This window comes from Acomys russatus, chromosome X, assembly GCF_903995435.1.
Source record: "Acomys russatus chromosome X, mAcoRus1.1, whole genome shotgun sequence".
Classification (NCBI taxonomy): domain Eukaryota; kingdom Metazoa; phylum Chordata; class Mammalia; order Rodentia; family Muridae; genus Acomys; species Acomys russatus.
The window spans coordinates 110,934,741-110,958,970 of NC_067169.1; the positions used below are offsets into that span (position 1 = coordinate 110,934,741).

Below are 24,230 nucleotides of genomic sequence, written 5' to 3' on the forward strand. Positions count from 1 at the left end.
ATGAGATGGCTCATTGGTACTAGAGAAATGGCTCAGAGGTAAAGGGCATGGACTACTTTTACAAAGGACCCAAATTTGGTTCCCAGGATGCATAACAATGGCTCCTAACTCCCTGTACTCCAGCTCCAGGAGATCAGAGGACTCTAAATCTCTAAGATACTAGTAGTCATGTACACACACACACACACACACACACACACACACACACACACAATGTTAAAATATTTTTAAAGCCTTAGAAAGAAAAAGGAAGGAAGGGAGGGAGGGAGGGAGAGAGGGAGAGAGAGAGAGAGAGACAGACAGAGAGAGAGAGAGAGAGAGAGAGAGAGAGAGAGAGAGAGATCAGTGGGTAAAGATGCTTGAAGCTTGAGTTAAATCTCTTTGTGTGTGTATGTGTTTCATTTTCTTTAATTTAATTTACTCAGATTACAACTCAATGGTTATCCCATCCCTTGTATCTTCCCATTCCTCCTTCCCTCCTGCTTTCCCCTCCCCTAGGTCTAAGACCTAGGGGGACTTCCTCCCCTATTATATGGCCACAGCCTATCAAGTCTCTTCTTGGTAGTCTGCTTAGCCTTTCTCTGAGTGCCACCAGGCCTCCCCACCAAGGGGAGATGGTCAAATATGGGGCACCAGGGTTCATGTCTGAGTCAGTGTCCACTCTCCACATAACTGTGGAGAATGTCCTGTCCATTGGCTAGATCAGAGTTAAATCTCTTGTACCCACATGGTAGAAGGTGGATGGAGACAATCAATTCACAAATTGCCTTCTTACCTCCAGAGATATACATACCTAGGACAAGTACAGGTGCATGTGCGTGCACGCATGTGTACACACATACACACACATGCAGGCACATACACACACATAGACACACACACACAAACGCACACACAAACACATAGATACACACACACACACATGTCTTTTAAAATTATGCTTCCCATTATGAAACCCTTCAAAGTTTTTTTCTTTTTTCTTTTTTTTAGAAAATTCATTTTAAATAAAATCTATCTCCTCCTCACTCTCATAAGCAAGGTCGCAGGCCTTTGTGTACCTTCTTTGTCTGTGAAGCCTCTCCTTCTTTAAAGCAAGCATGGCATGGGGTTAGATACACTTATATTTCCATTTACAGCCCCTCTTTCTCTTCCTTCTTTTGCTCCGTTCTTCTGTCTTCCATATCTTTAGACATGCTATATCTTCTGTTTGGGAATCTTTTCGCCTCCTCTTTGTCAGACAACCTCCTAATAAACTTTTCAGATCCTAGCAGAACCTTTCTTCAAAGAACTTCTCCTGACTCTTCAAGACAAAAATCAAGTGTTCTGCTCTCTGCTTGCACAGCTCCCAGGAGTGTTCAGCAACATCACTGGCCATACCTTACCCTGACTACTCCTTGTCTGACATTTTGCTAATGCGATCCCTTTTTGCCAATACCTCCAACCAAGCCTGATACCTGACACCCAGTACCTAACCATGAATAAGTGACATGAGGGTCCTGGAGAGATAGTTCAAAGATGAGGAGAACTTGATGCTCTTGTAGAAGACTCAGGTTCAGTTTCCAACACCCATGTAGTAGTTCAGCACCATCCATAACTTAAGTTTCTGGAGATTTGCTGCTCTCCTCTGACCTTTGTGGGCACCAGGCATGCATGTAATATGCATACATATATACAGGCAAAACATTTATAAACATGAAATACCCAAAACCTAAAAAGTTACCAAACAGTTTTTTTTAAAGTAAATGATATGAACTGAACTATCTGGACATTTTTGGGGTGATATTTGGGGAAATATTAGTGATAGTGTACTCTCTCTCTCATGCAGATACTCAAGTCAAAGTTCAGAGGCAACATGAATGATTAACTTCCAGTCACAAATGAGTTGTATTCTACACCTAGGTGCATACTAAATATTGATGGCCTTTTGACTTTATAAAAATTTATGACCTATTAATAGCAGCCATGTAACTACATTTTGCATGAATAATGCTAATTAGAATTCCTTCTGGTCTCTTGTGCTTTACATGCTGCCAAACAGTTCATGTTTCAGCTAACTCAGTAATTTTGATTTTGATTCCAATAAAGAAAAGGGCACAGTTGTGACACAATATATGGCCTTCTGATCTTAAAATTTCCTACCTTGCCCCAGGGGGAAAATGCTTCGACTTGAGTTCTAACAAAATTTGTTTTTTGTTTGTTTGTTTGACGTTTTGTTATTTTGAGATAGGGTCTCACTATGCAGCATTTGCTGGCCTGTAACTTTCTATATAGATCAGGCTGGCCTCAAACTCACAGGAATCTGCCTGCCTCTGCCTCCTTAGTGCTGGGATTAAATGTAAATACCAACACTTCTAGCTAGTATCTAATGAGTTTTGTTTATTTTTAAAAAGGTGTCCTGAGGTTTTGTTTGAAAGCAGCATTTAAACAAGACTATTAGCACTGAATGTACGTGTGTCTTCTTATATATTTTTTTTCCTTTCAAGATATCTCCTTGTTAATGCATGGAAAGCAGTATTTTATACATCCTCCTTGAAAATGTGTCAACAATGTCGTTGTCCCTTAAAGTTGTAAAGCTGTAATTCAACATGTTCAAGTGTTGTCAGTGTAAAGGGACATCACTCACTCCATCAGGAATAAAGGATTTCCTTCCATTTTCTAAGTCAGTCATGTTCTTGCTCACCTTCCAGCCTTTGAGAAATGCCCCTGCTTTCTAGAATATGTTTCTTCCTCCTCTTTAATTGATAACCCTTGACAGATTACTGATCCTCCTGGTACCACCATCAGTGGCATTAATCTCCCTTTACTGTCATTTCTGAAAGAGTTGCAGCCTTCTGCTCCTGCTCCACAGCTAGAGCACCGTTTTCTTGCCGTGTAGCCTACTGTCAGCTCACACAGCATGTGAGCAGGAACTCCTTTCCACACCACTGTTTCCTCAGCACAGTGCATTGAGCCTTCTACATGATTAAACTTTTTGAATGAATGGAATCAAACCTGACAGGCATATGTCTTTAAATTGTTGTCTTTCACCTGAAAATAAATGTGTCTTTGTGTCTTAAGTCCACATTACTAGAACTTTTATTAGAAATCAGTATCTACTTTGGGAAATCTCTATTTCTGGAAAGTTATGAAGGTGCTGGAGTAGATTCAGAAGTCAGCAGGGGCCATGAAAATCAAGGGTTAGAAGCTAATACATGGAGTAGCAAATACTTGCCTTAGGCAAAACATGGCACTCATAGTTCTAGCTGCACACCCCAAAATCACATGCAATACCTATGCAGACTACCTTTAGTGGTAACTGGAAGGAAATGTCTGAGGAAAATATGAGAGGAGGCTTCACAAATCAAAACCGAAACAGAATTGGATCATTCCTCCACTGATGCTAAGTATTCAATAAATGTTGCTGCCACTTCCAACAAAGACTTAAGGAAAATGTTTTGCCCCATACTTCAATCTAATTTGTGCTCCTAAACATAAGCCATGTCTCACACAGGAAAGTAGATAAAAACAAATAAAAATGTTAAATTGTTCCAAGACTACAGAGGATGACTTTCCTAAATGACAGAATAAATCAAATTCCTATTCATACAAACATTTATTTTATTTTATTGGTGGGCAATGTTCTGTCCTAGGTATTAAGAATCCAGAGAAGAATAATAAAGGCTCTGTGTCCAACAATTTTATACTATAGTGCAAAGGGCACAGGAATGGAGGAATAGCGGGTAATAGAATAACCATACAGGACGTACACATGCAAAACAAACACAACAAATTCTTAAGGCGATCTAGAATATTCTCAGTCTCTACTTCTAAATTCTCAAAGTTGCAAGTCACTTGGATTGACATTGCAATACCCCAAGACCTTAGAATTTGGGGATCTGGTTTCATTTTATTCTGATGTGTAGTGATGTTCATTGCAAACTTGACTAGGTTTGGGATTACCTAGAAGTCACAAGTCTAGTCATGGAAGCAAAGAGTGTTTCCTGAGATTTAATTGGCGGAAGAAAAACCTGCCATGAATGTACTCAGCATCAGAACATGGCCTGGGGTTCTAAGATGATTATAAGGCAAAAACCAGGCTGACAGTCAGCACTTGTCCCTATGTTTCTTGACTATGCACATATGTGGCCGGTCACCTCACACTCCTACTGTAATGCTTTTTCCATTATGATGAACTGTATCTATCCCTTAAACCATGAGTTAAAGTAATATTTTCCTTTCTTTCTTGTTTTTGTCAGATATTTGATAACAATCATGGAGAACATAACTAATTTATCATCTAATTTCAGTAAGCTAAGGCTAAAGGGTAACAAAACAAATCAACATGTTAAAATAATCTTCCCTATCAATTAAGAGAAAAATATCTAATTTTCTTGAGACTTTATTTTTATTTCATGTGTACTTGTGTTTATGTACATGCATGTAAGTGTAGAAAACAAAATAACTTTTAATTTGGTTTGTTCAAGACAAGATCTCACTGTATAGCCCCGACTGATCTGCAACTTTCTTTCTATTCCAACCCAGGCTAGTCCTGAACTTAGAGAGATGCCTCTGCCTCCCTAGTGAGATTAAAGGTTTATGCCATTAAGTCTAACAATATACTCATTTTTATAGTGTTATTATTCATAATAGCCAAAAATGGACATGAACTGAATGTACATCCATGGATGAGAAAACAAAATGTGGTCAATGAATTGTTATTCATTGGATAGAGATCTTGACACATGTCAGAAAAGGGACAACCTTCAACGATATTATGCTAAATAAAATCAGCCAGTCACTAAACAGCAAACACTACATGGTTTTACTTCCATGAGTTATCTAATGCTCATAGATAATTCATAAAAGTGGAAATTAGAGTGACTTGCCAGAGAATGTAGAAAGGGAATAGGAAGTTGTTTAATGAACATAGAATTTCAAATTCATGGAACAAACTATAGACATTGGTTATATATTCTTTTTTCACCATTTTTATTTATTAATTCATTCATATTACTTCTCAATTGTTATCCCATACCTTGTATCCTCCCATTCCTCCTTCCCTCCTACTTTCCCCCTACTCCCCTCCCCTATGACTGTGACTGAGGGGGACCTCCTCCCCCTGTATATGCTCACAGGGTATCAAGTCTCTTCTTGGTAGCCTGCTATCCTTCCTCTGAGTGCCACCAGGCCTCCCCCTCCAGGGGACGTGGTCAAATATGGGGCACCAGAGTTCATGTGAAAGTCAGACCCCACTCTCCACTCATCTGTGCAGAATGTCCTGTCCATCGACTAGATCTGGGTAGGGGTTCGAAGTTTACTGCACGCATTGTCCTTGGCTGGTGCCATAGTTTGAGCAGGACCCCTGGGCCCAGATCTGCCCATCATAATGTTCTTCTTATAGGTTTCTAGGACCCTCTGGATCCTTCTATTTCCACATACATTGGTTATATATTCAACGCTACCAATCTTCATACACGTAAGATGGTAAATTTTATGGTATTTTTATCTCAACTAAAGATAAAATGAAATTTTAAAGAGATATTTGGCAACAATGCCACTTTGTGGAACTGTTGTGAAGCTCTAGCTCAAGAAAGCATGGTTGTTGAACACAAAGGCCCGAAACATGTACATTGTATAGGAATAGTGTGTACTCACTCACCTAACACATAAAAAAGAAACAAGTAATGTTTTGGTTCTTTAGTCTGCAGTAAACATAATAGTGTCAAAAGAAATGAACATACTTGTAGAAACTGCTCCACTTTTACATGGGAAAACAATGCAAACCTTCTTATTTAGGTCACAGCAGTTACTGTAAACATTCAAAGGAAAGCAGTTTAATAACAGCCACCCACAAGGACCTGGTTTCAACCATGGTGTGTCAGAGTCAATGGATGGAAGGTCAAGAGAAAAATCTCCTGGATCATAGAAATCAGAATATTTCTGACTTAAAAGGAACCTCTTTTAAATTTAGAAATTGCAATTGGAGTCAATGCTTTAGATGAGGAATTTGAATTTGACAATTTCCAAAGGGCCTTTTGGTTCTCAATCACATTTGTTTGTTTGATAAAATAATCAGGAAACCACTTAGGTTGTCTTTTCTTTCTTTCTTTTTCAATCAAGCTTCTCTTGATCCCTAAAGAAACATCTTGGTATACAAAAGATAATGCTATTAAAAGAAATGTTCATCAAGCTCTTCCACTAGTCTAACTGCCTTTCTGCTCACCACTGATGTCCAATCCCCAGTATCCTTTCCATCCGTCAAGCTTCACTGTGATAGAATTTGCTTCAGAGAAATGTGTCCAGACCCAGTCTTACTCTCAGCCGAGCAGCTATGTTCATTTCTTCCAGTCATGTAAACTAAGCGAGTCAACTCTGACTTGAAGACAGGGGACAAGTTCATTGTCTTTCCCTGGGCTTTTCCGATCCTAGGGAGATGCTTCTGCACTAAAAATCAATACAAGATTTTTCTAGGTATTCAGTTCTGTCACTTGTCTGGAGACAATGGCCTCAGAAGATGAGATGAACTGCCTCACTTCCTTTTCCTCCTTTCATTGTGCATTGTGCCCTTTCAAAGTATGCTCTCTGTGTCATAAATTCAAAGGTTGCTTTTATGTCCAGAGAGGTAGAAGGAGGAAGCTGGGTGTTTTATTAAATGGTGAAATCTGTCAAAGTGCCAAAGACTCATGTGATATAAACCAGGTCATCCTATGCAGCTGAACTCCCAATTTCGCAGAGAAATAGACACCATTTATAACTCCAAATAACTAGCAGCAATATGTCAATGCATCTGATTGCTCATGAGCCAATTACAGCAGACACTGCTTGATAAGCAGAGGATGAGAAGAGGTAGGTCCTCACACTTGCCATCCTGTCTTCCAAGAGCTCCCAAGCATAAATAGAAAAGTAATATTTAAGAAGGACCATTCCCCACATCTTCCTGTTCTAGACTGGCAGAAAAATGTCTCCCACCCCCTGCCCTACTAAAATTCAAGCTCCCAGAATGGTCAAAACTTAGACATTGACATCTTCTATCCTAACAGTGTCCAGGGATTTGCCAGCTCTGTCATTTTCAGAACTCCCTCTCCGTCCTTTGGAAAGACCCAAGTTCTCTATTTCTTTCTATCTCATTTTTTTTTTCTTTAAGAGTGAGCAAGCGAAAAGAAAAAAAAAATGGACTTGATAGGAAAGAAAGGAGGAATAAGAAAAACAGAAAAAGAAACAAGGAAACATTCTATTCAACTTATGATCACAGGAGCAAACTGAGGGCCTGACGCACTTGCACTGACAATAAGAGTAAACCTAGATCTCAGGGCACTACTTGACTAAATAACTGGTAATTATTGAAGTGTCTAATTCCCAATAACCTGTGTAACACTATAGACTTTGCTCAACAGAAAAAATTCGTATTTACACACAGTTTATGGTAATCTTGTGATTGTTTCCAGGACAGTGTTTCCCAAACTTACCTGAAATTAAAAATCACACAGATACATATATATCATACATATAGGCATATGTATGTGTGTGCATTACTTTTGTTTCTTTGTAAGCTTTCCACTTAGGTCTGTAGAATGAGATTATCATGATGGAGCAAATACATTGTGAGAGACTATGCTAATGTCCAGGCAGGTTCTGGAAGCACAGCTTTGGTGGTTCCTGGACTGTAGATCAACACTCTGCATCCGGCATGCATGTCATCTGACATCTTTGAGAGTTTGGCCTGGCCAGAGCCCCAGTGAATATGACAAATAGCAGATCAAGAACTCCCTGACACTGCTCTCTTAAGCCCAGCATTGGACGGACAGAGAGGCAGGCAGAGTTCTGGGAGTTCAAGGCTTGCCTAGTCTATATAAAGAGTTCCAGGCCACTCAACATTGCACAATGGCACATTATCTCAAAATCCATCAATAGCAAAACCTCCTTGAGGCACACCATGAAGAGAGAAAAAAGTGTTTCCTGCATCAGTAGTATGAGTCCTAAACTTAAGCTTGTAAATTAAGAGTTCTATGAAGGCATAGGACAATTATATGTGGCATTTACTACTATATTCTTACTGTCAAAAGTAGCACCTGGCACACAGAAAGTTCTGTAAGTATTTACTAAGTAAATCCATCAATTAATGAATTAAAGAACAAATTAGTAAATAGGAAATCACTTAAATTGGTGGTTGACTGTCAGATACCAGTACAAAGCTAAAGATTCATTTCTATTTCCCATAATCCCTTTAATGAGGCTCCTCTAACTTGCATAATCAATATAAAAGACATTACTATTTTTGTAACCTTACCAATATCATTAGTGACCAAGTTCTAGATACCATTTTTCTCTTTATTTTTTCCCATGTGTTCGTTCATTCAATCTGTAACAAGAATGCCTTGAAATTAGTAATTTTACAAAATTTCATGCTGACAGTGGAGACAGCCTTGCCATACTAAAAAGCTTGACCCCTGAAGCCAAAAGGGTATAATAAGAACTTCAAATACCATCATGGTAATTTTTGTAACTAATCTTTCAGTTAAGCTCCCTGGGTCCCACAATTAAATATACTGAACTAAGATAGGGAAGGAAGAAACAGACAGAATAGTTCTCACCTTAGTATGGACATAAACTGTATGCAAATGCCTGCTGTCTTGTCATCTTTTATATATTTATATCATCTTATTTCGATGCTGGTGAACAGTTAAGCCTAAATCCAGGCCTTATAACAAGGGTCTCTGATAACAGATTCTTAAAATGCTCGTGCAAGAAAAACATAACCATCTTCAGCATAGAAAATTTGGAGCTTAAAAACAAATAATAAAGAAACAGATATAAACCCAGGTCCCTAAAATCCATAGTTTCAATGATGCATCCATTTTTATATAGAAGATGAATTATTGTAAATTAGCAGTTGCCACAAATAATAAATTATATGGTAATTAGTCCAGATGATTGCCGACATCCTAAGGCATTTGAGTATATGGGGTGTTGTTTATTTTTCTATGTAATATATTTTATTTTATGTTAATTAGTGTTTTGCTTGCATGTATGTCTGTGTGAGGTGTCAGAAACTCTGGAATTGGAGTTTCAGACAGTTGTGAGCTGGCATGTGGATGCTGGGAATTGAACCTGGGTCTCCTGGAAGAAGAGCCAGTGCTCTTAAACACTGAGTCATCTCTCTTAGTTCCAAGTGTATAGTTTTAATGTCATTTGAAGAAATCTAGGAAGGGTGTTGTTGAACACGCACATTTATTGAACACCTGTTTTGTGAGGAGATCACAATCTAATAGGGGCAAAAAGATAAAAGCTCTTAAGAAAATAAAACACGAGCTACCTGAAGTTGCCTACACATATTGCTAAATGAGTGACTGCAGCCTAGTTCAGGTAGCAAGGAGCTCCTCTTTCAAAGGACAAAAGACTCCCTGGAGAATTAAAGGCTTCCTAGAGGTGGCAGGTTAAACTTGTACTTGAATATAGACAACACAGAGCAAGAAACTGCAGGACTTGAAGCAGAAATGCCAATTTGAAGGTAATCAATAACAATATTTCATTCGTATTATAATATTAAGTATATATTCATGTATATATCTACTGACAACCGAGAATATGAGTAAAAACTATAAATATCTAAATGAGCCACCTAAAGCAATTATTCTCAACCTCTCTAATGTTGTGATACTTTAATATAGTATTTCATGTTGTGGTGACCCCCAATCATAAAGTTATTTTTGTTGCTACTTCATAATTGTGATTTTGCTACTGTTATGTGTCGTAATGTAAATATCTGATATGCCTTACATCTGATATGTGACTCCCTGTGAAAGGATCTTTCAATTCCCAAAGGAGTCATAACCCACAGGCTGAGAACCACTACTCTAAATGGTCCTTTGGGGGAAGCTATCTGATGGGAATGTAATCCAGAACATGAGACACGTTAGACAATCATTGAGCTATATTTCCAGGCCTTTTTGTGTATTCTTAGAGGATTATTCTAAGGGTTATATCTGTTATGTATTTAGATGTATGAATAAGTGTCCATATATCTTTAATTTTGAATTTTCAGTAGTGTGTGTGTGTGTGTGTGTGTGTGTGTGTGTGTGTGTGTGTGTATGTAATATACATACACTCAATGAGAAGGATTCCCAGGAGGTGTTGAAAAAACTTTGATTCATGGACACAAAATCACCATCTGTCTCTTTTATCATGCTCAAGTCCACACCCAGTACACACACTACAAATGATGACAGATTTAAGACAGAAGATCATCATAATGTGAGGGGCCTGGCAGAAATGAAATCTCAGTTTGACTAATAGACTCTTGAAACAGTGGACTCCAAAGAAATGGAAATTCCCCCAAGGAATCTCAGGCTGGGAAAAAAAAAAAGAAAGAAAGGAAAGACAGCAGCCACAGCAAGGACTTAACTCTTTTTTTTTTTTTTTTTTTTTTTTTTTTTTTTTATTAATTTATTCTTGTTACATCTCAATGTTTATCCCATCCCTTGTATCCTCCCATTCCTCCCCCCCCATTTTCCCATTATTCCCCTCCCCTATGACTGTTCCTGAGGGGGATTACGTCCCCCTATATATTCTCATAGGGTATCAAGTCTCTTCTTGGCTACTTGCTGTCCTTCCTCTGAGTGCCACCAGGTCTCCCCCTCCAGGGGACATGGTCAAATGTGAGGCACCAGAGTATGTGAGAAAGTCGTATCACACTCTCCACTCAACTGTGGAGAATATTCTGACCATTGGCTAGATCTGGGAAGGGGTTTAAAGTTTACCTCCTGTATTGTCCTTGGCTGGTGCCTTAGTTTGAGCGGGACCCCTGGGCCCAAATCTGCCTTAACTCTTAGAAAGAGAGTTTACACATTTCTAAGAGCTTGTCAGACCCCACCGTACATGAGGAAACTGAAGCCCAGAAGGATGGGGTCATGGGAGACAGGGCTACACATTGACCAGGACTGCTTAGATGTGCAAATACTTGGCCCTCTCTTTAAACTTTAATCCCAAGGAAGGTTGAGGGATTTTCTGGGTCTTTCTGTCCCTTTTCCCAATGTGGCCATACTGAAAATCAATCTCACTTCTCTGCTTTCCCCTTAATTTGAGCCTTTTAATTGGCTGGTTGAGGATGATGGCACAGGCTGTTTAATCACACAAACATATCATGGAAGAAAAATGAGTAGGTAATAGTTGATTCTGTATGATTCCACACACAGATTTCAAATTATCCATGTCTTTGAATATGCTCAAACATGCACAGAACAAAGGCTGGAAAGAAAATATTTTTAAAAAATTAATGTGAAAATGAATCCTTGATTGATATTTTCTTTGTGCACTTAAGATGTTCCAAATTTTTCTCAGTGAACATGCATTATTTTGTAATCTTAAAAAAGCAGCGCAATGAGACATAAACAATATAAAATCCCAAATAAATTCAAAAGAGCCAAGAGCATTTTGCTCAAGATGCATGCTCAGTTTTGGAACAGCTAAAACTGAATTAGCATTAACCAAAATACAGAATGCAAAAGCTCTTGCATTGGCCAAAGTATGACTTTGAGGCTATCAATGGAATCTTGGCCTCTTGGGTCTGGTCTTTGAGGTGCCTGTCAAAGAACTAGGTCCTGGGATAGGAAAAAGGAGGAAAGCAACTCCTCCAGTCCTCCCTAGTGGTTGAGGCTGCAAATATTAGTGCCTTTCCCAGTTCACTTGCCAGCTGGCACACTGGAACCCAGGGCAGCTTTCTACATCCAAAATTCAGGCTCCCTGGACTGAGCCTGCAGCCACAGTTCTTTGTGAAATCTCTACTTCAGTGGGTCACATCATAGACATGAAGAGCAAGGGGGCACATCCCCTGCTGCCCTTGCTATCCAGGGCTGCCTGGAAGCAGCTTTGTCATGCCAGGCACCACGCAGCTCCTCTCCAAGTTTCACCTTTGGTGACACAACTTTTCCGTGTTGCTTTTTTAGGCAGCCGCCACATCACGAGGTTAATGAGCACGCTGATGTTTATAATAAAACCGCTTGCCGGATACATGGCGACTGTGGGACACTACCTGACCAGGCCAAACAGTCCAGTTTCCGGCTACTTGGAAAACAATTGTTCTTAGGATGAAAAACAAAAAGGGAGTGCCCTGCCCTGTTTGCAAGAGAATGCCTCGCATTGTTCTGTGAGCTCTGAAAACCAGTGCAAATCCTAGAGCTCTAGGAAGACTTAACATTCGATAAACCCCCCAAGGGGAGAGGCAAACACACACACACACACACACACACACACACACACACACACACACAGAGAGAGAGAGAGAATCAAAGGCGAAATAAGCAGGTCAATTCTCAATGCTTTCAAAGTCAGGCTTGAAAAAGAATTCTGAAAATATCTATGGGCATATTCAAGAACTGCATTCAGCCTGCTTTCTTTGGGTTGTTTACTTCTACTTTTATCATCAAGATAAATATTTTAAGAACCTGAGCTGTTTACTAACCCTCAGTTTAAGAGCAATTGAAATGCTACCTATGTTTTCAGGAGGGGTTTTTAAAGAGCTGGGTCTCATGTTTGTTATTAAACTTACCTATAACCACTCAATAGACCCGTCACTGTTAATTATGGCTGTTAAACATAGGTTCCTGCAGCACAGAGGAAAACATGACATGATTCCCAACTTTGAGAACTATAATTAATATGCTTGTTCAAGGCGGGTGTCTCTTGTTAACAAGATGTATTTTTGGAAATATTATCTAACTGAACGCAGCATAAATAGTATGAAAACTAAAAGCCCACATTTTTAATTTTTTCATTTAAAATTTGTTATATAATAAGTAGTGAAAAGTTTATCCCATGCAAGTACATTTCAAGGAAGTGGGGGTGATTTCATTCACTGCCATTAATACAACTATCAAGTGAGGAAAGCCAGAAAGGAGACTCCTCCAATTAGCCTAGCTCACCCAAAGGAAACACATTCAGTTAATCAATCCACTGACATCTGTTGACAAGAACAGGGAGGAGGGAAAATAGGAGAGGGAGGGAGCATTGAGGAGAACTGAACAGGAAAATGAAACAGATGATTCAGATGAACAGCAGACTGAAGGCATATACCATGTAATGAAAAATAAAATAAACAAGTGAAGTTTTATTCAACAGTGAAGTAGAAGTGTGTGCACAAGGAAATGTGTGAGAAAAAAAAAAAACTCCCAGATACAGTGCTAGAAAATGATTGTATTCTGACTAACCCTGCTTAACTGTTATAGCCTTAGTTGTATGGCCAATTCCCTACCACAAGGGCTCCAGGGAATGAGAAAGCGATGTGAAACAGGATTTGCAAAAGGAAAAAGTTAGAATATCCAAGGCCAGTGGGAAAAGAAAGGACATGTTTTACCATCAAAAATTGTTTCTTTTAATGCTGCAGCCCAGGACACACCACAGTGTGCTACATACTAGTAACTCAACAACAATAACAACAAAAGCCAGACATTCGTTTCTTTGAAAAGACCACAATACCATAACAATTGTGCATGTATGAGCACATTCTCCCTATTTACATTCATACTGATGGATGGAAGGCAGAGTGGGATTTGAAAAGATTGAAATGTGCTGTCTAGGGAAGCAGTGTATAACAGTGGTTAGGAAGTAAATACACCCGCAGACAAACCTGGCTCAAATTCTCATTCCTTTATCTTTCGATTTTAGAAACATATACAAAAAAACTTTTATAAAGTGAAAGTTAGACTTACTCCACAGTAATAACCCAGCTACAAGTACATATAAATTAATGTGTGTGGACATCACGAGAGTCAGTGTGATCGTACTGAAAGACCTGTGTTCTGGATCAGTTCATCTCAGTGCAAGTCAGGAGTAGAACTAGAGTGAGTACAGGTTGACAATGGCATCAGACAAGACTGGCAACACCATCGTCACTATCACAGCTAAGCATTATAGAATATGAGTGGTATAGAGGGAAAACCCCGTTAGTAAACAGTCCCTGCTCTTTGGACTACCATTCTCATATCTTGATGATGTTACACAAGATGGTTTCCATCTCAGAGACTCAGTTCTTTTAATCTGTCAAAAGTGAAGAAAGCATGTATACTCTATTTCCCATAAATTATTATAAAGATTTAATGAAACAGTTTATGTCATAACTCTGGCATACTGTCTTAGGATGCTCAACAAAAATTATATCTCTAACTTATCTAGGGATTAGAAAGCCAACCATTGATAACTGGTTCATTTAGGTTAGAGCTTTGTATCTGGTGATCTTTAGTTACAATATAAATATGCTCAGGTATTTATCAGATTAAACCATCAAGAGGCAATGACAGGGCTTTTCTCCAGTATATTGCCTTCTGACATGACAACAAAGTAAGAATTGAAAGTAACATAGTAACAGGGATGAACGTGGCCTCATTATATAATCAAAGTTGGCATTAAAGCCTTGATCCTCTGCATCTATGCCCAAAGTGCTAGGATTACAAAGATGTAGCTCTACATATGGCAGAACCAATGACCTTTGGTGGATTCATATACACATCATTCAACAATCGTTTATTTATTACTATAAAGCCAAGCATGTGTTAGTGATTTACAACTTACTAGCTGTATAACCTTATACAAACTATGCAATCTGTCTGGGCTTTATTACTGCCATATCTAAAGTTCATATGGTGCACACCAATCATTTAATTTGGCTATCATAAAAGCTGAACATGAACTGGAAAGATGGTTTCTTAGGTCAGTAGTTCTCGAACTTCCTAATGCTGTGGCCCTTTAATACAGTTCTTCATGTGTGGTGGCCCCCAATGATAAAATTATTTTTCTTTCTACTTCATAACTGTAATTTTACTACTGTTGTGAATAGCAGTGTAACTATCTGATATGCAAACCCAGTGGAGTGGTTGCTTGACCCCACTTCCCTCCAAAGGGAGTCACAACCCATAGGTTGAGAACCAGCAGCATAGAGTTAAGGATATTTGCTGTTGTTCCAGAAGAGTGGAATTTGATTCCCAGTGTATACACTGGGCATCTCATAATTGCCTGTAAGCCTAGTTCCAGGGAATCTGACACTCTCTTCTGATCACATGAATAGATACAAATTCAACACAAATATATACATTCAAAATAAATAAAAATAATTATATGTATATATATACATATATATATATATATATAAAACCTCAGTACCACAATATATAAAATACTGAACGAGATATATAAAAGTGATATATGCATAATAAATTGTAAGTATTCAATAATGTAGGTGCTACAGTAATAATGACTGTGATGTTCAGGTTGCCCAAAGGAATCTTCTGCCTTGCCTAGGTCACTCAATAACTGCTTCTTATTGTTTAACCAAGTATAAAACTATTAAGTGTCCTTAGATGAGGCAGAGTAGAGGTTTTCAAAGCAACAAGAGACCAAGAGGTATCTACAGGGAAAGGAAGTATGCTGAAAGGCAAGGTGGTGAGTTGTCATATACCAACCAAAGAGTAAAATGCACTTTGGTATCTGATCAAAGTGTACTATTAGTAATAGAAATCAAAAGAGTAGCTTTCCTTTAACATGATAATGACTTGAAAGAGTCAGGAGAGACTCCTGTAGGTTGACAATATTCTAGATATTCACACTAGTGATGATTATATGGATATAAACATTTCTCAGAATTCAAAAGGCATCCTTCGGAGATGTTTATGTTACTACAAGTAAACTCCAAGTACTAAAAAGGAAGTTGAGCCCATAGAATTTTGTTCATTTACTATTTTCTGATTTGGCTTCTGAGCATATCTAACTTTCACCAAATTATTTTCTTTCTTTCTTCCCAGGTCCTACTGACAGGATCAAGAAAGAACACACATCCATAAGTAGGAATTGCTTTGAACCAAATCCAGACCAAATCTGATGTCACTGCAGACAGGCCAAGCAAGTAACCTAACTCAGATCAGACCTACTGTCCTCTCTAGAAGGTCAATAAAACTATTCGTCAGCAAAAGGCAACGGTACTGCCAGATTCAAGAGAACCAACAAGAACAACTACTATTAGCCGATGGGAAGGTCATTAGCCTGAGATACTAATAACATTTCCATGTGAAAAAGAAAACTTAAATGAATTTAGCAGAGATGAAGTCAAGGGCAAGACATAAGACCTCCATTACAGTAATCTCAATGTACAGTAATTGTAATTTATGCTTAATATTTATCACCACTCAGATCGCTTAAGAAAATAGTCCTCACATCAGGAATATATCTCTTTTAAAAAGTATAACCACTTCATTTTCAAGGTTAGTACCCTAGAAAACATAGCTCTGGAGAAAACTAATGGGCATCCATTCAAAAGGAAATGAGAACTAAACATTGGAATGATAGTCAAAATGACTACTATAATTAGAAAATAAGTAAATTTGCCTGTAAATGCACACCCCTCAAATTGTCCCATTCAGATATGAAATGCAGGCAGGTGTTGTAATGTAAACATATAATCACAGAGCCTAGAAGGTAGAGGCAGGAGCATCATGAATTCTAGGCCAGCCTTACCTTCAAAGAATAGTCAAGATTAGCTTCCAACCTTGTCTCAAAGAAGAAGAAAAGAGACGGCAAAATGGTAAATATAAGATTTAACCAAATTCTCCCATGCTGTATACCATGAATAAATAACCTATATTTCCGATTAAACATGAATGATGTTACACAGGACAATGTATGTGCCTGAAATCTACTCCTCAGCCTGCGCTGATAAGTCACAGTGATGACTGTGTCCTCTGAATAGGAAAATGTCCATCAGTGACTACAGAAAATGAGTTACACAGTTATCTATGTTCTGTACTAATTGTTAAAACCATATTCTGTGCCTTATCATCACATCTCAAGAGTAATGTTAAGCCAAGTACAGGAACAGGCATGTAGGCTCTCCTCTACCCATCATTCTTTAATTCATGTGTTTCTTCTGCTTTGAATTGTTTAATCTTGGCAATTATTTTCCATTCCTTTCAAATTTCTCAATTCCAAAAATATAAGCTATAATGAGGCAGACACTAGAAAGCCTTTTTATTGGCTATATTTGAGGAGCTGCAACACATTCTGGTTGTTCTGTGTTGATTGTAATTCCCAGAATGAGGAGTTGATTTGGGCATAAAACAGCACAGCTGCAGAGAGACCTGAAACGCTAACAGCTTCTTCATCTTCCTACTCACTGCTTCAAAAATGAGTCTTCTGGCTTAACATCCAAACTCTGATTCCAATGTCCTTCGCCTAATCTCGCCCCAGTATTCACAGCTGCCACATACAGTGTCCTCAATATGTTTTCAATGTTTCCCTGACATACGCATGGCCCTCACTGACTTCCTTCGTGTCACAGCCCACATGTTTTTTCACTCAAGAATTAACATCCATTTCCATTTCAACATTACCCATTGTCACTAGCCCTAGGATACAGCCTGTCCCCTTTAAAGGATGACTCAAACTCTATTCTAAAGTGACTTTATGGAAATGGTAGTCAGGTAGGAAACTACATTATCTTTACCCTATGCTTTACCCTGAACCTCCTTCCAACTTCAGTATCTGTCAATAAAGAAACTGTACATATCAAGAAGAATATCTTTGGCAACTGTGTGCACTCATTTCTTACCCTGTATGTTCCCTAAAGTCAAACACTTCTATTAGAGACCAACTCTAGCATACCATCGTGCTGAAGCTGTAATCACCACCTACACCACAGGAGAGACTGTGGGGTTCATGACAACTGTCTAAAAACCACAGGTCCATGATGGCATGATGAAAATAAATGAACATGAGTAAGAGGTCATCTACATTATGACTTCTTGCCAGTAAACACCTGTTCTAAACACCTGCTTTGCTTGGCTGAAGAGGAAGCTTGACATTAGGTCACAGTGACCAAGATGACCTTTGGTAATGGAATTCAGAATTCAAACTATGTTATGCTGACTAGCCACAATGTACTATGCTTCTTGGGTAGGATAGAAAAACTACTGGAGATAATCAGCAAGGAAAAAAATGAAATGTGTCCATACAGGCCACAATCCACTACAGCAATAGCTGTGAAAATGGGTGGCTTCATGGACTATGCATAAGGTTGGCCTTCATCATTCAGTGGCTGGCTTGAACTCAGCCTTGTTCCAATTGCTCTCACAAAAGAACCCACAGCCCATGTGGCATTCAAACTTGCCCATGGCTGTAGGACTAACTAAGGAAAGTGTGATGAACTCAACACATCCAACTCCAAATATGTTACAATGAACCAAATGGGAGATTTGGAATAAAGAATTAGCTAGCACTTTTACTTGACCCTGAAAAGATTTGGGGTCAATTGTCACTGGCTACAGTGTCTCAAGAACAGCTACAGTGAATTGTACACAATCTTAAATGAGTGCTTTCCTAGCACAAGGGCAGTAATAGATCTTATGTGATATGACACGGAAGGGTGATTAAAAGCTATTTACATATCTATCTGGACAAATAAATGTTATGCATTTTCCTTCAATGAGATGGAAATACATCCTCTTGTTCAAGAACTGCATGACATAAACAATATACACATATAACATTTTAAAGTATATGCAAAGAAATAAATTAGCACACAAAAGTAACTAGCTATACAGGAGGCTGTTTTAATAATGTTTAACAGAACCAGGTACCCTACCCTGCCGTTTCCCAGAGGAAAAAGTCTAGCCTACCTGGCTACATTTTTAAAAAAAGAATTATCAAATTCAGAAGTTAAAGGACATTTCAAAAACAAAGAAGACAATTCATAATTCACATGCTCTAAATGCCACGTTTTCTTTCTTTTTTATAAATTCTGAATGCCAAGGGTTTTTTTCAGGGAGGATCATACTTTACATACTTTATATGCTGTAAATGCCAGGTTTGGGGTGGGATCTTTGCTTTGGAGGGTTCTATTTTGTTTTTAACTTTAAAGAGAGTTGTTTGATTTTAAGACAAAGTTTCAGGTTGTGAAACAGGCTGACCTTAAAACTGCCTCAGTTTCTGGAGTACTGAGATTACAAGTGAATATCAGTACACCCAGCCCAAACCACATTTCATTCAACAGTACAAAATAAGTTACTGATTACTTACTATGTGTGATTTAGAGAGTCTAGAAATGCTGTACTCTATAATAATCTTCAATGTAGTGATGATAGGCTGTGGGCATGAACCCCAAATGATAGGGTGGGAGGATGAATTTAAATGAGCAGTAGGCTGCAAAACAGATTATGAAGCTCATTCAAGCTGTTACTAAATTATTTGACTTGATTCAATCATTTGTCACCACATCATTCAAAATTAAATGCAATTTTGAAATATCTATTAAATATTTGATCCCATATCTTGCTATGTTACAAAAACTATGCTAATGAACACCTGAGATTTGAAAACACCAAATGTGACCTATACATAGGACATTTGCAAATAAACAAACCTCTTCATAATGTAAAAAAAAAATCATTAAAATACTGAGTAGATCTGGTATTGCTCATATCTAACATTATCTTAGTCATATAAGATACTTGAAAGGAGAAAAAAACCCTAATGAGTACTTGACAGTCACTATTTTGGGAATGCTCTAAAGTCAATGACCAACAGCAAGGCTGAAAGGGCAACTTTGCTTTTAACTAGGAGAAAATCCCCATCTTCTTAGGTTAAGTAAACTCCCTTCTTAAAATTTGTCCTATTAAATTAATTTATTCTAATTTCAACCACAATTGTAATGGCTAATTACACAATTCCTACATAGAGAAATGTGGTTTCAATAGTGATGAATCCACACAAGAAAAGGTCATGACTTATGCCTAGTAAAAAAATATTCATTATAGTTACAGAGACCTGTGTTCCCTGTGTTCCCCATTCCAGACTTGTTAATCCAATCCGAAGAAGTGCAAATTATATACCTAAAACAGCAAGTCATTTTCTATGAATGAATTTGGAAAGCATCTCTTCAAATGTAGACTGAAACAAACCAGGAGTAACCACCTGATGGAAATCAGAAACCAAAGTTCCAGCAAAAGAGTTGAAGTAGTCCCAAGCTCAAATGGGACTGAGTTACATCGATGCTAAAACCTTTAGCTGCTTTCACTTCTCTGAGCTCTAGGTAGAAAGTGACACCTGGGCAGCAGGTGTAGGGGTGTAGCTCAGGGATAAAAGTGCTATTTTCACATGTAAGCTCCTCACATATGGTCTCTAGCATGCCAAAAAAAAATTGAGCATCCTTAAGCCATTTTTCCTTATCATAGGAAGATACATTTCTTTGAGACTTTTTACAGTGGAAACATGTAACAGCAGATCTACTTTCAGAATTTACTGATAGAGTTAATGTGTGTCCCAACGGGCCACCATGTCCCAGTGGGTCCCCAAACCTTAAGTTGACACCTCTGACCCTTAGGACAACAGACTTAAGCCTCCACAAACTTCCAGAGTCTTTAGTCAACCACTTTGCCTAGTAGGAAGAGAAACACCTCCACTTAGAAATAAGGATTAAGGCCCTGAGTTGAAGACTTTGACAACTTTCCGCGGGGAGGGGGGGCGGGGGAGGGCTGGGGCCGCCCTCGAATCTCCTGAGAAAGCAAGCTCTGAAAGAAGGGTCGAAGTGAGAAGAGAAGAAACAGGAATAAGAGAAAGAGTAGGAGGGAAAGGAGCCCTGGGGCTCAGGGAAGAACTGATGCCTCCCTCCATGAACAAGAGCCAGAGCTCCTCCAACTCCCTGCTGTTGTAAATCCACATTAACTGGGGTGAGTTTCTGCATTTCAGGGTACTTATGGTCCTTAGGGCCTAGCCTAGCCCAGCCTCTACTGTGCCTATTCTGGACAAGTGCAACCTGGGCCTTTGCTCACTCCTCTTTCACACCTCTGTCTCTCTGCCTGTCTCTGCCCTAGTCCTCAAGGCTGTCCCCAGTTTACATTTCTGAGCTAAGCCGGATCCTCTAAGCAAGGCAGGCCCCAGCACAAGCTGCCGGTGGTACCAGAGGACACCCCTTCCTTTTCTTGAGTTCTTCGCAGCCTGTGCCCTGCTCTGCTGCACGTCCCCGTCCTGCCTGCGGGAGGCCCCAGGGATGAGAAGTACACTCTAGGGGACATGGGACAAGGTGCTTTGGGCCAGGTGGCTATATCTCAGCGAGCTGAGGAAATAGACTATGCCCTTCTGCAAAGGCCCACTCCCACTAGGCACTAGTGGAAAGGGGACAACAGCCTTTGTTCTCCTGGGGCTCGGCAAGGCTGCGCTACTGAGGCGCAACACAGGCGGCGCCAGGGTAGCCAGATTGCTCACTTTTGCACGCGGCATGTCAAAAGGTGCACGTTCCTGTGTTCTCCTTTGAGTGGGATGGGTAGGAAGTTGGGGAGTAAGGAGTGTGAGGTGAAAAGAAGTATGGGGGGGAGGGGTTCTGCATATGGGCCAAGCTCTTTGTTTGCACTGGGGGCAGGGAGAGGGGGTTGAACGTGGATCTGAGCTTGGTCCTGAGAGCGGGACAAATTCCTGAGTATGTCACCACGTTGCACCCTAGCAGCACACATATGCACACTCTCTGGAGCGTATATACACGCACACACGCACGCACACACACGCACAATACTTTCTATCACACAGAGGTATACACACAGGCACAGACACTTACAGATACACACGCGCACACGCGCCTGTACACACACACACACACACACACACACACACACACACACACACACACACACACACGAGACATCCAGTCAGTAGCAGGCAGCTCCGTTCCCTCACTCCAGGATGCAGCAGCTTCCTCTGCCCGCATCGTAGCCACCATGCGTTCAGAGGGGCAGTGGAAGAGACTAGAGGCACTCGCGGGGCCACAGTTCTGCTAGGAAGGAGGGAAAGTGGTGCAAACCCACACTCCCCCAGAGGCCGGGACCTCGGGGGTTTGCCCGGGGTCGGAGAGGTCACGGGAAGCTTAGGGTCTAGCGGAGAGACTAGGAGCCACTGGGCGGCGCGCACACAAGGGGGCTAGAGCAAGCTAGCAAAGGGAAGAAGGCTGACTGGCCGGTGGGCTTACCCTTAGAAGCATCTTTCTCCTCTTTGGGCTTGGTCACCTTTCCACTCATAGATCCCAGCTTGCTTGACAAGGTTCGTCCAGAAGAAGGAAGTCCTCTGCGAGCGGGCTGGACTTGGGAGAGCGCTTAAGGCGGCAAGTCGCGACCGCGAGCTCTCAGTGTAGCTCCAGGCGGAATCCGCTTTTCCCTACTGCTGTCGCTGCCGCCGCCTGCGAAAGAGTGGGGAGGAAAAGAGAGGGGTGAAGGAGGAGCCGCCGCCCGAGCCCGAGCGGCCGGCCGCGGGAGGAGCCGCTCGCGGCGCTCCAGAAGTGCAGAGACAAAGCGGTGCGGCCGCGGCTTCAGCGCCCCGCCGCTCCTGCCCGCCCGCGGAGAGCCGCGCTCTGCAACCTCGGGGCACCCGGGAGGCGCTGCCAGGACTTCCCGGCTTCGACGCCGGCCTGCCAGGGCTCTGTGCCGGTCGCTTGCTCCGCGGGCGCTTGCCACGCCAGGAGTTGCCTGGGTGGGCTACCAAAGCTCTGACGGGCTGCTTTTCCCCGCCTCTCCCAATCTGCTGCGGACCGCCAACTCAATCAAAATAAAACCCCGAGGAAGGTTTAAAAAAAATCAAAACAAAGACAAAAATATTCACTTAAAAATAACGAGCCTCTCCGAAAGGGAAATGTTTGAACATGTGATGAGCAACGTGTGAGCCTGTTACACCGCAGAGCCGCGCAGCTTCTTGCCCGCGGATATTCGGAAAGGGAGGTTCGCCTTTTTCTATTTAATCCAGTTTTCGGGTTCCTGTCTTTTGGCGAAAAGAGGGTCCCGAGTTACTGGCTGGCAGAGGAGCGGGAATCGAAAACCCTTACCTGTTCTCTCTTTCTTTCTACACCCACACCCCCCTGGAGCTCGCCTGCTCCCTTGTTGCCACTCTCTGGGCAAAGAGCTCTCAGATCCCAGAGAGCCACGAATCGACACTGGGGTGCGTTCTATATAAACGACAAGGTGTGGGCACGCGGGGGGCGGCGGGGGGGGGAGCGGGCGGCCGGCGAGGGCGGGGCCCCACAAAGCCGCCTGCCGGCTGTAGTAAAAACAGGGCTCGGCAGGGGCGCGCCAACGTCAGCTGGCGCCTAGCAAAAGCCTGGCAGCCCAGCTGAGCGAGGGCGATCTTGTCAGCGGGGCGTCCCCTATTCCCTTGGACAGGCAGGGGACTTGCTTTGCTGCCACAGCAGGCTTTCTAGTTATGCTGTGTGAACAATGAAGCCAGGAGTCCTCCCGAGTCTTCACCCTTCCTACTCCTTTGACTTCTAGTGGCTGCCTTCCTAGCTGCATTCCTTGCCACCTACACTTTGGGGGACTCCGCTGTTGGCAACTGTGGTGAAATCTCAGTTTCCTGGAGTCTGACTCTTCTTCACCTTTGACCAGCTGTCCAGGTTGAGATGGCCGATTCTCCAAGAAGGGAGAGAAGAGATCCTGGTGTCAACAGGGCTGAGAGTGAAAGTGACCCAGTAAAGGTTGCTGCTCCCCACCCCCACTGCCACACACTGACCCCCTCCTTCTAGGGCTGTAGGCTGTTTGGCAAACTCAAACTGGATGCAGCTTCCCCACTGCTCAGGTTAGCCAAGCTCATGTGGAGTGAGGTGAGATTAGCTTTTATAGTTGCAGGCTACGCTGAATGACAAGCCAAGGAAGATCCCTGAGAGTTAGAACTAGAAGAAAAAGCACCCGGAAATCTTATATAGAACATAAAGGAAACGGGAAAGGAGGAATAGAGAGGTCATAACTTGTCCCTTTACTGTTCTTTCCGCCAGTGGGGACAAGTGTGTGCTGTTAGGGCATAAGGTAGCTGTTAGCATGACTTACTCCACAGAGCCCTCAAGGCACTCCTTAAAACATACGCAGTATCCTGACCGTGGAGATGTGCTAGTGAGTGCCAAGCAGAGAAATCATTCACCTGGGCCCACTCCACTCCCACCCTCTCCTTAATTTGGTTTTGTTAATGCTATTAGACCAGGAGAAGAAATCATATAGATGGATTAGTCCTACCGAATCCCAGGCAGTAACTCAATTACAAGAGCCTGCTGTGGCTTTCAAGACCAGGAGTGGGGGCTGCCCCTGCTACCAGCCAGGGTCTAAAGGTCAGCAATCCTCTAAACTCTATTTGCAGCCTCCATGCTCAGTCTGGGAGGAACTGTAGGCCTGGTTTTCTTGCAAATGATATCTAATAACTCGGGGCTTGATGATACAATGTAATTACTCAGTCCAAGATTAGACCGTTAATTA

General features: G+C 41.1%; 1 protein-coding gene across 2 annotated transcripts in view; it reads right to left on the reverse strand.

The window, feature by feature from the left end:
- Window positions 1–22,175, reverse strand: part of Fgf13 (fibroblast growth factor 13) — a 511,582-nt gene extending 489,407 nt beyond the window's left edge. For both annotated transcript variants that reach the window (XM_051141737.1, XM_051141734.1), the window contains exon 1: window positions 21,971–22,175. In XM_051141737.1, the coding sequence (XP_050997694.1) occupies window positions 21,971–22,019 (49 nt within the window). In that variant the 5' untranslated portion in view covers window positions 22,020–22,175. The remainder of the gene's footprint in view (window positions 1–21,970) is intronic.
- Between the last annotated feature and the right edge of the window lie 2,055 nt (window positions 22,176–24,230).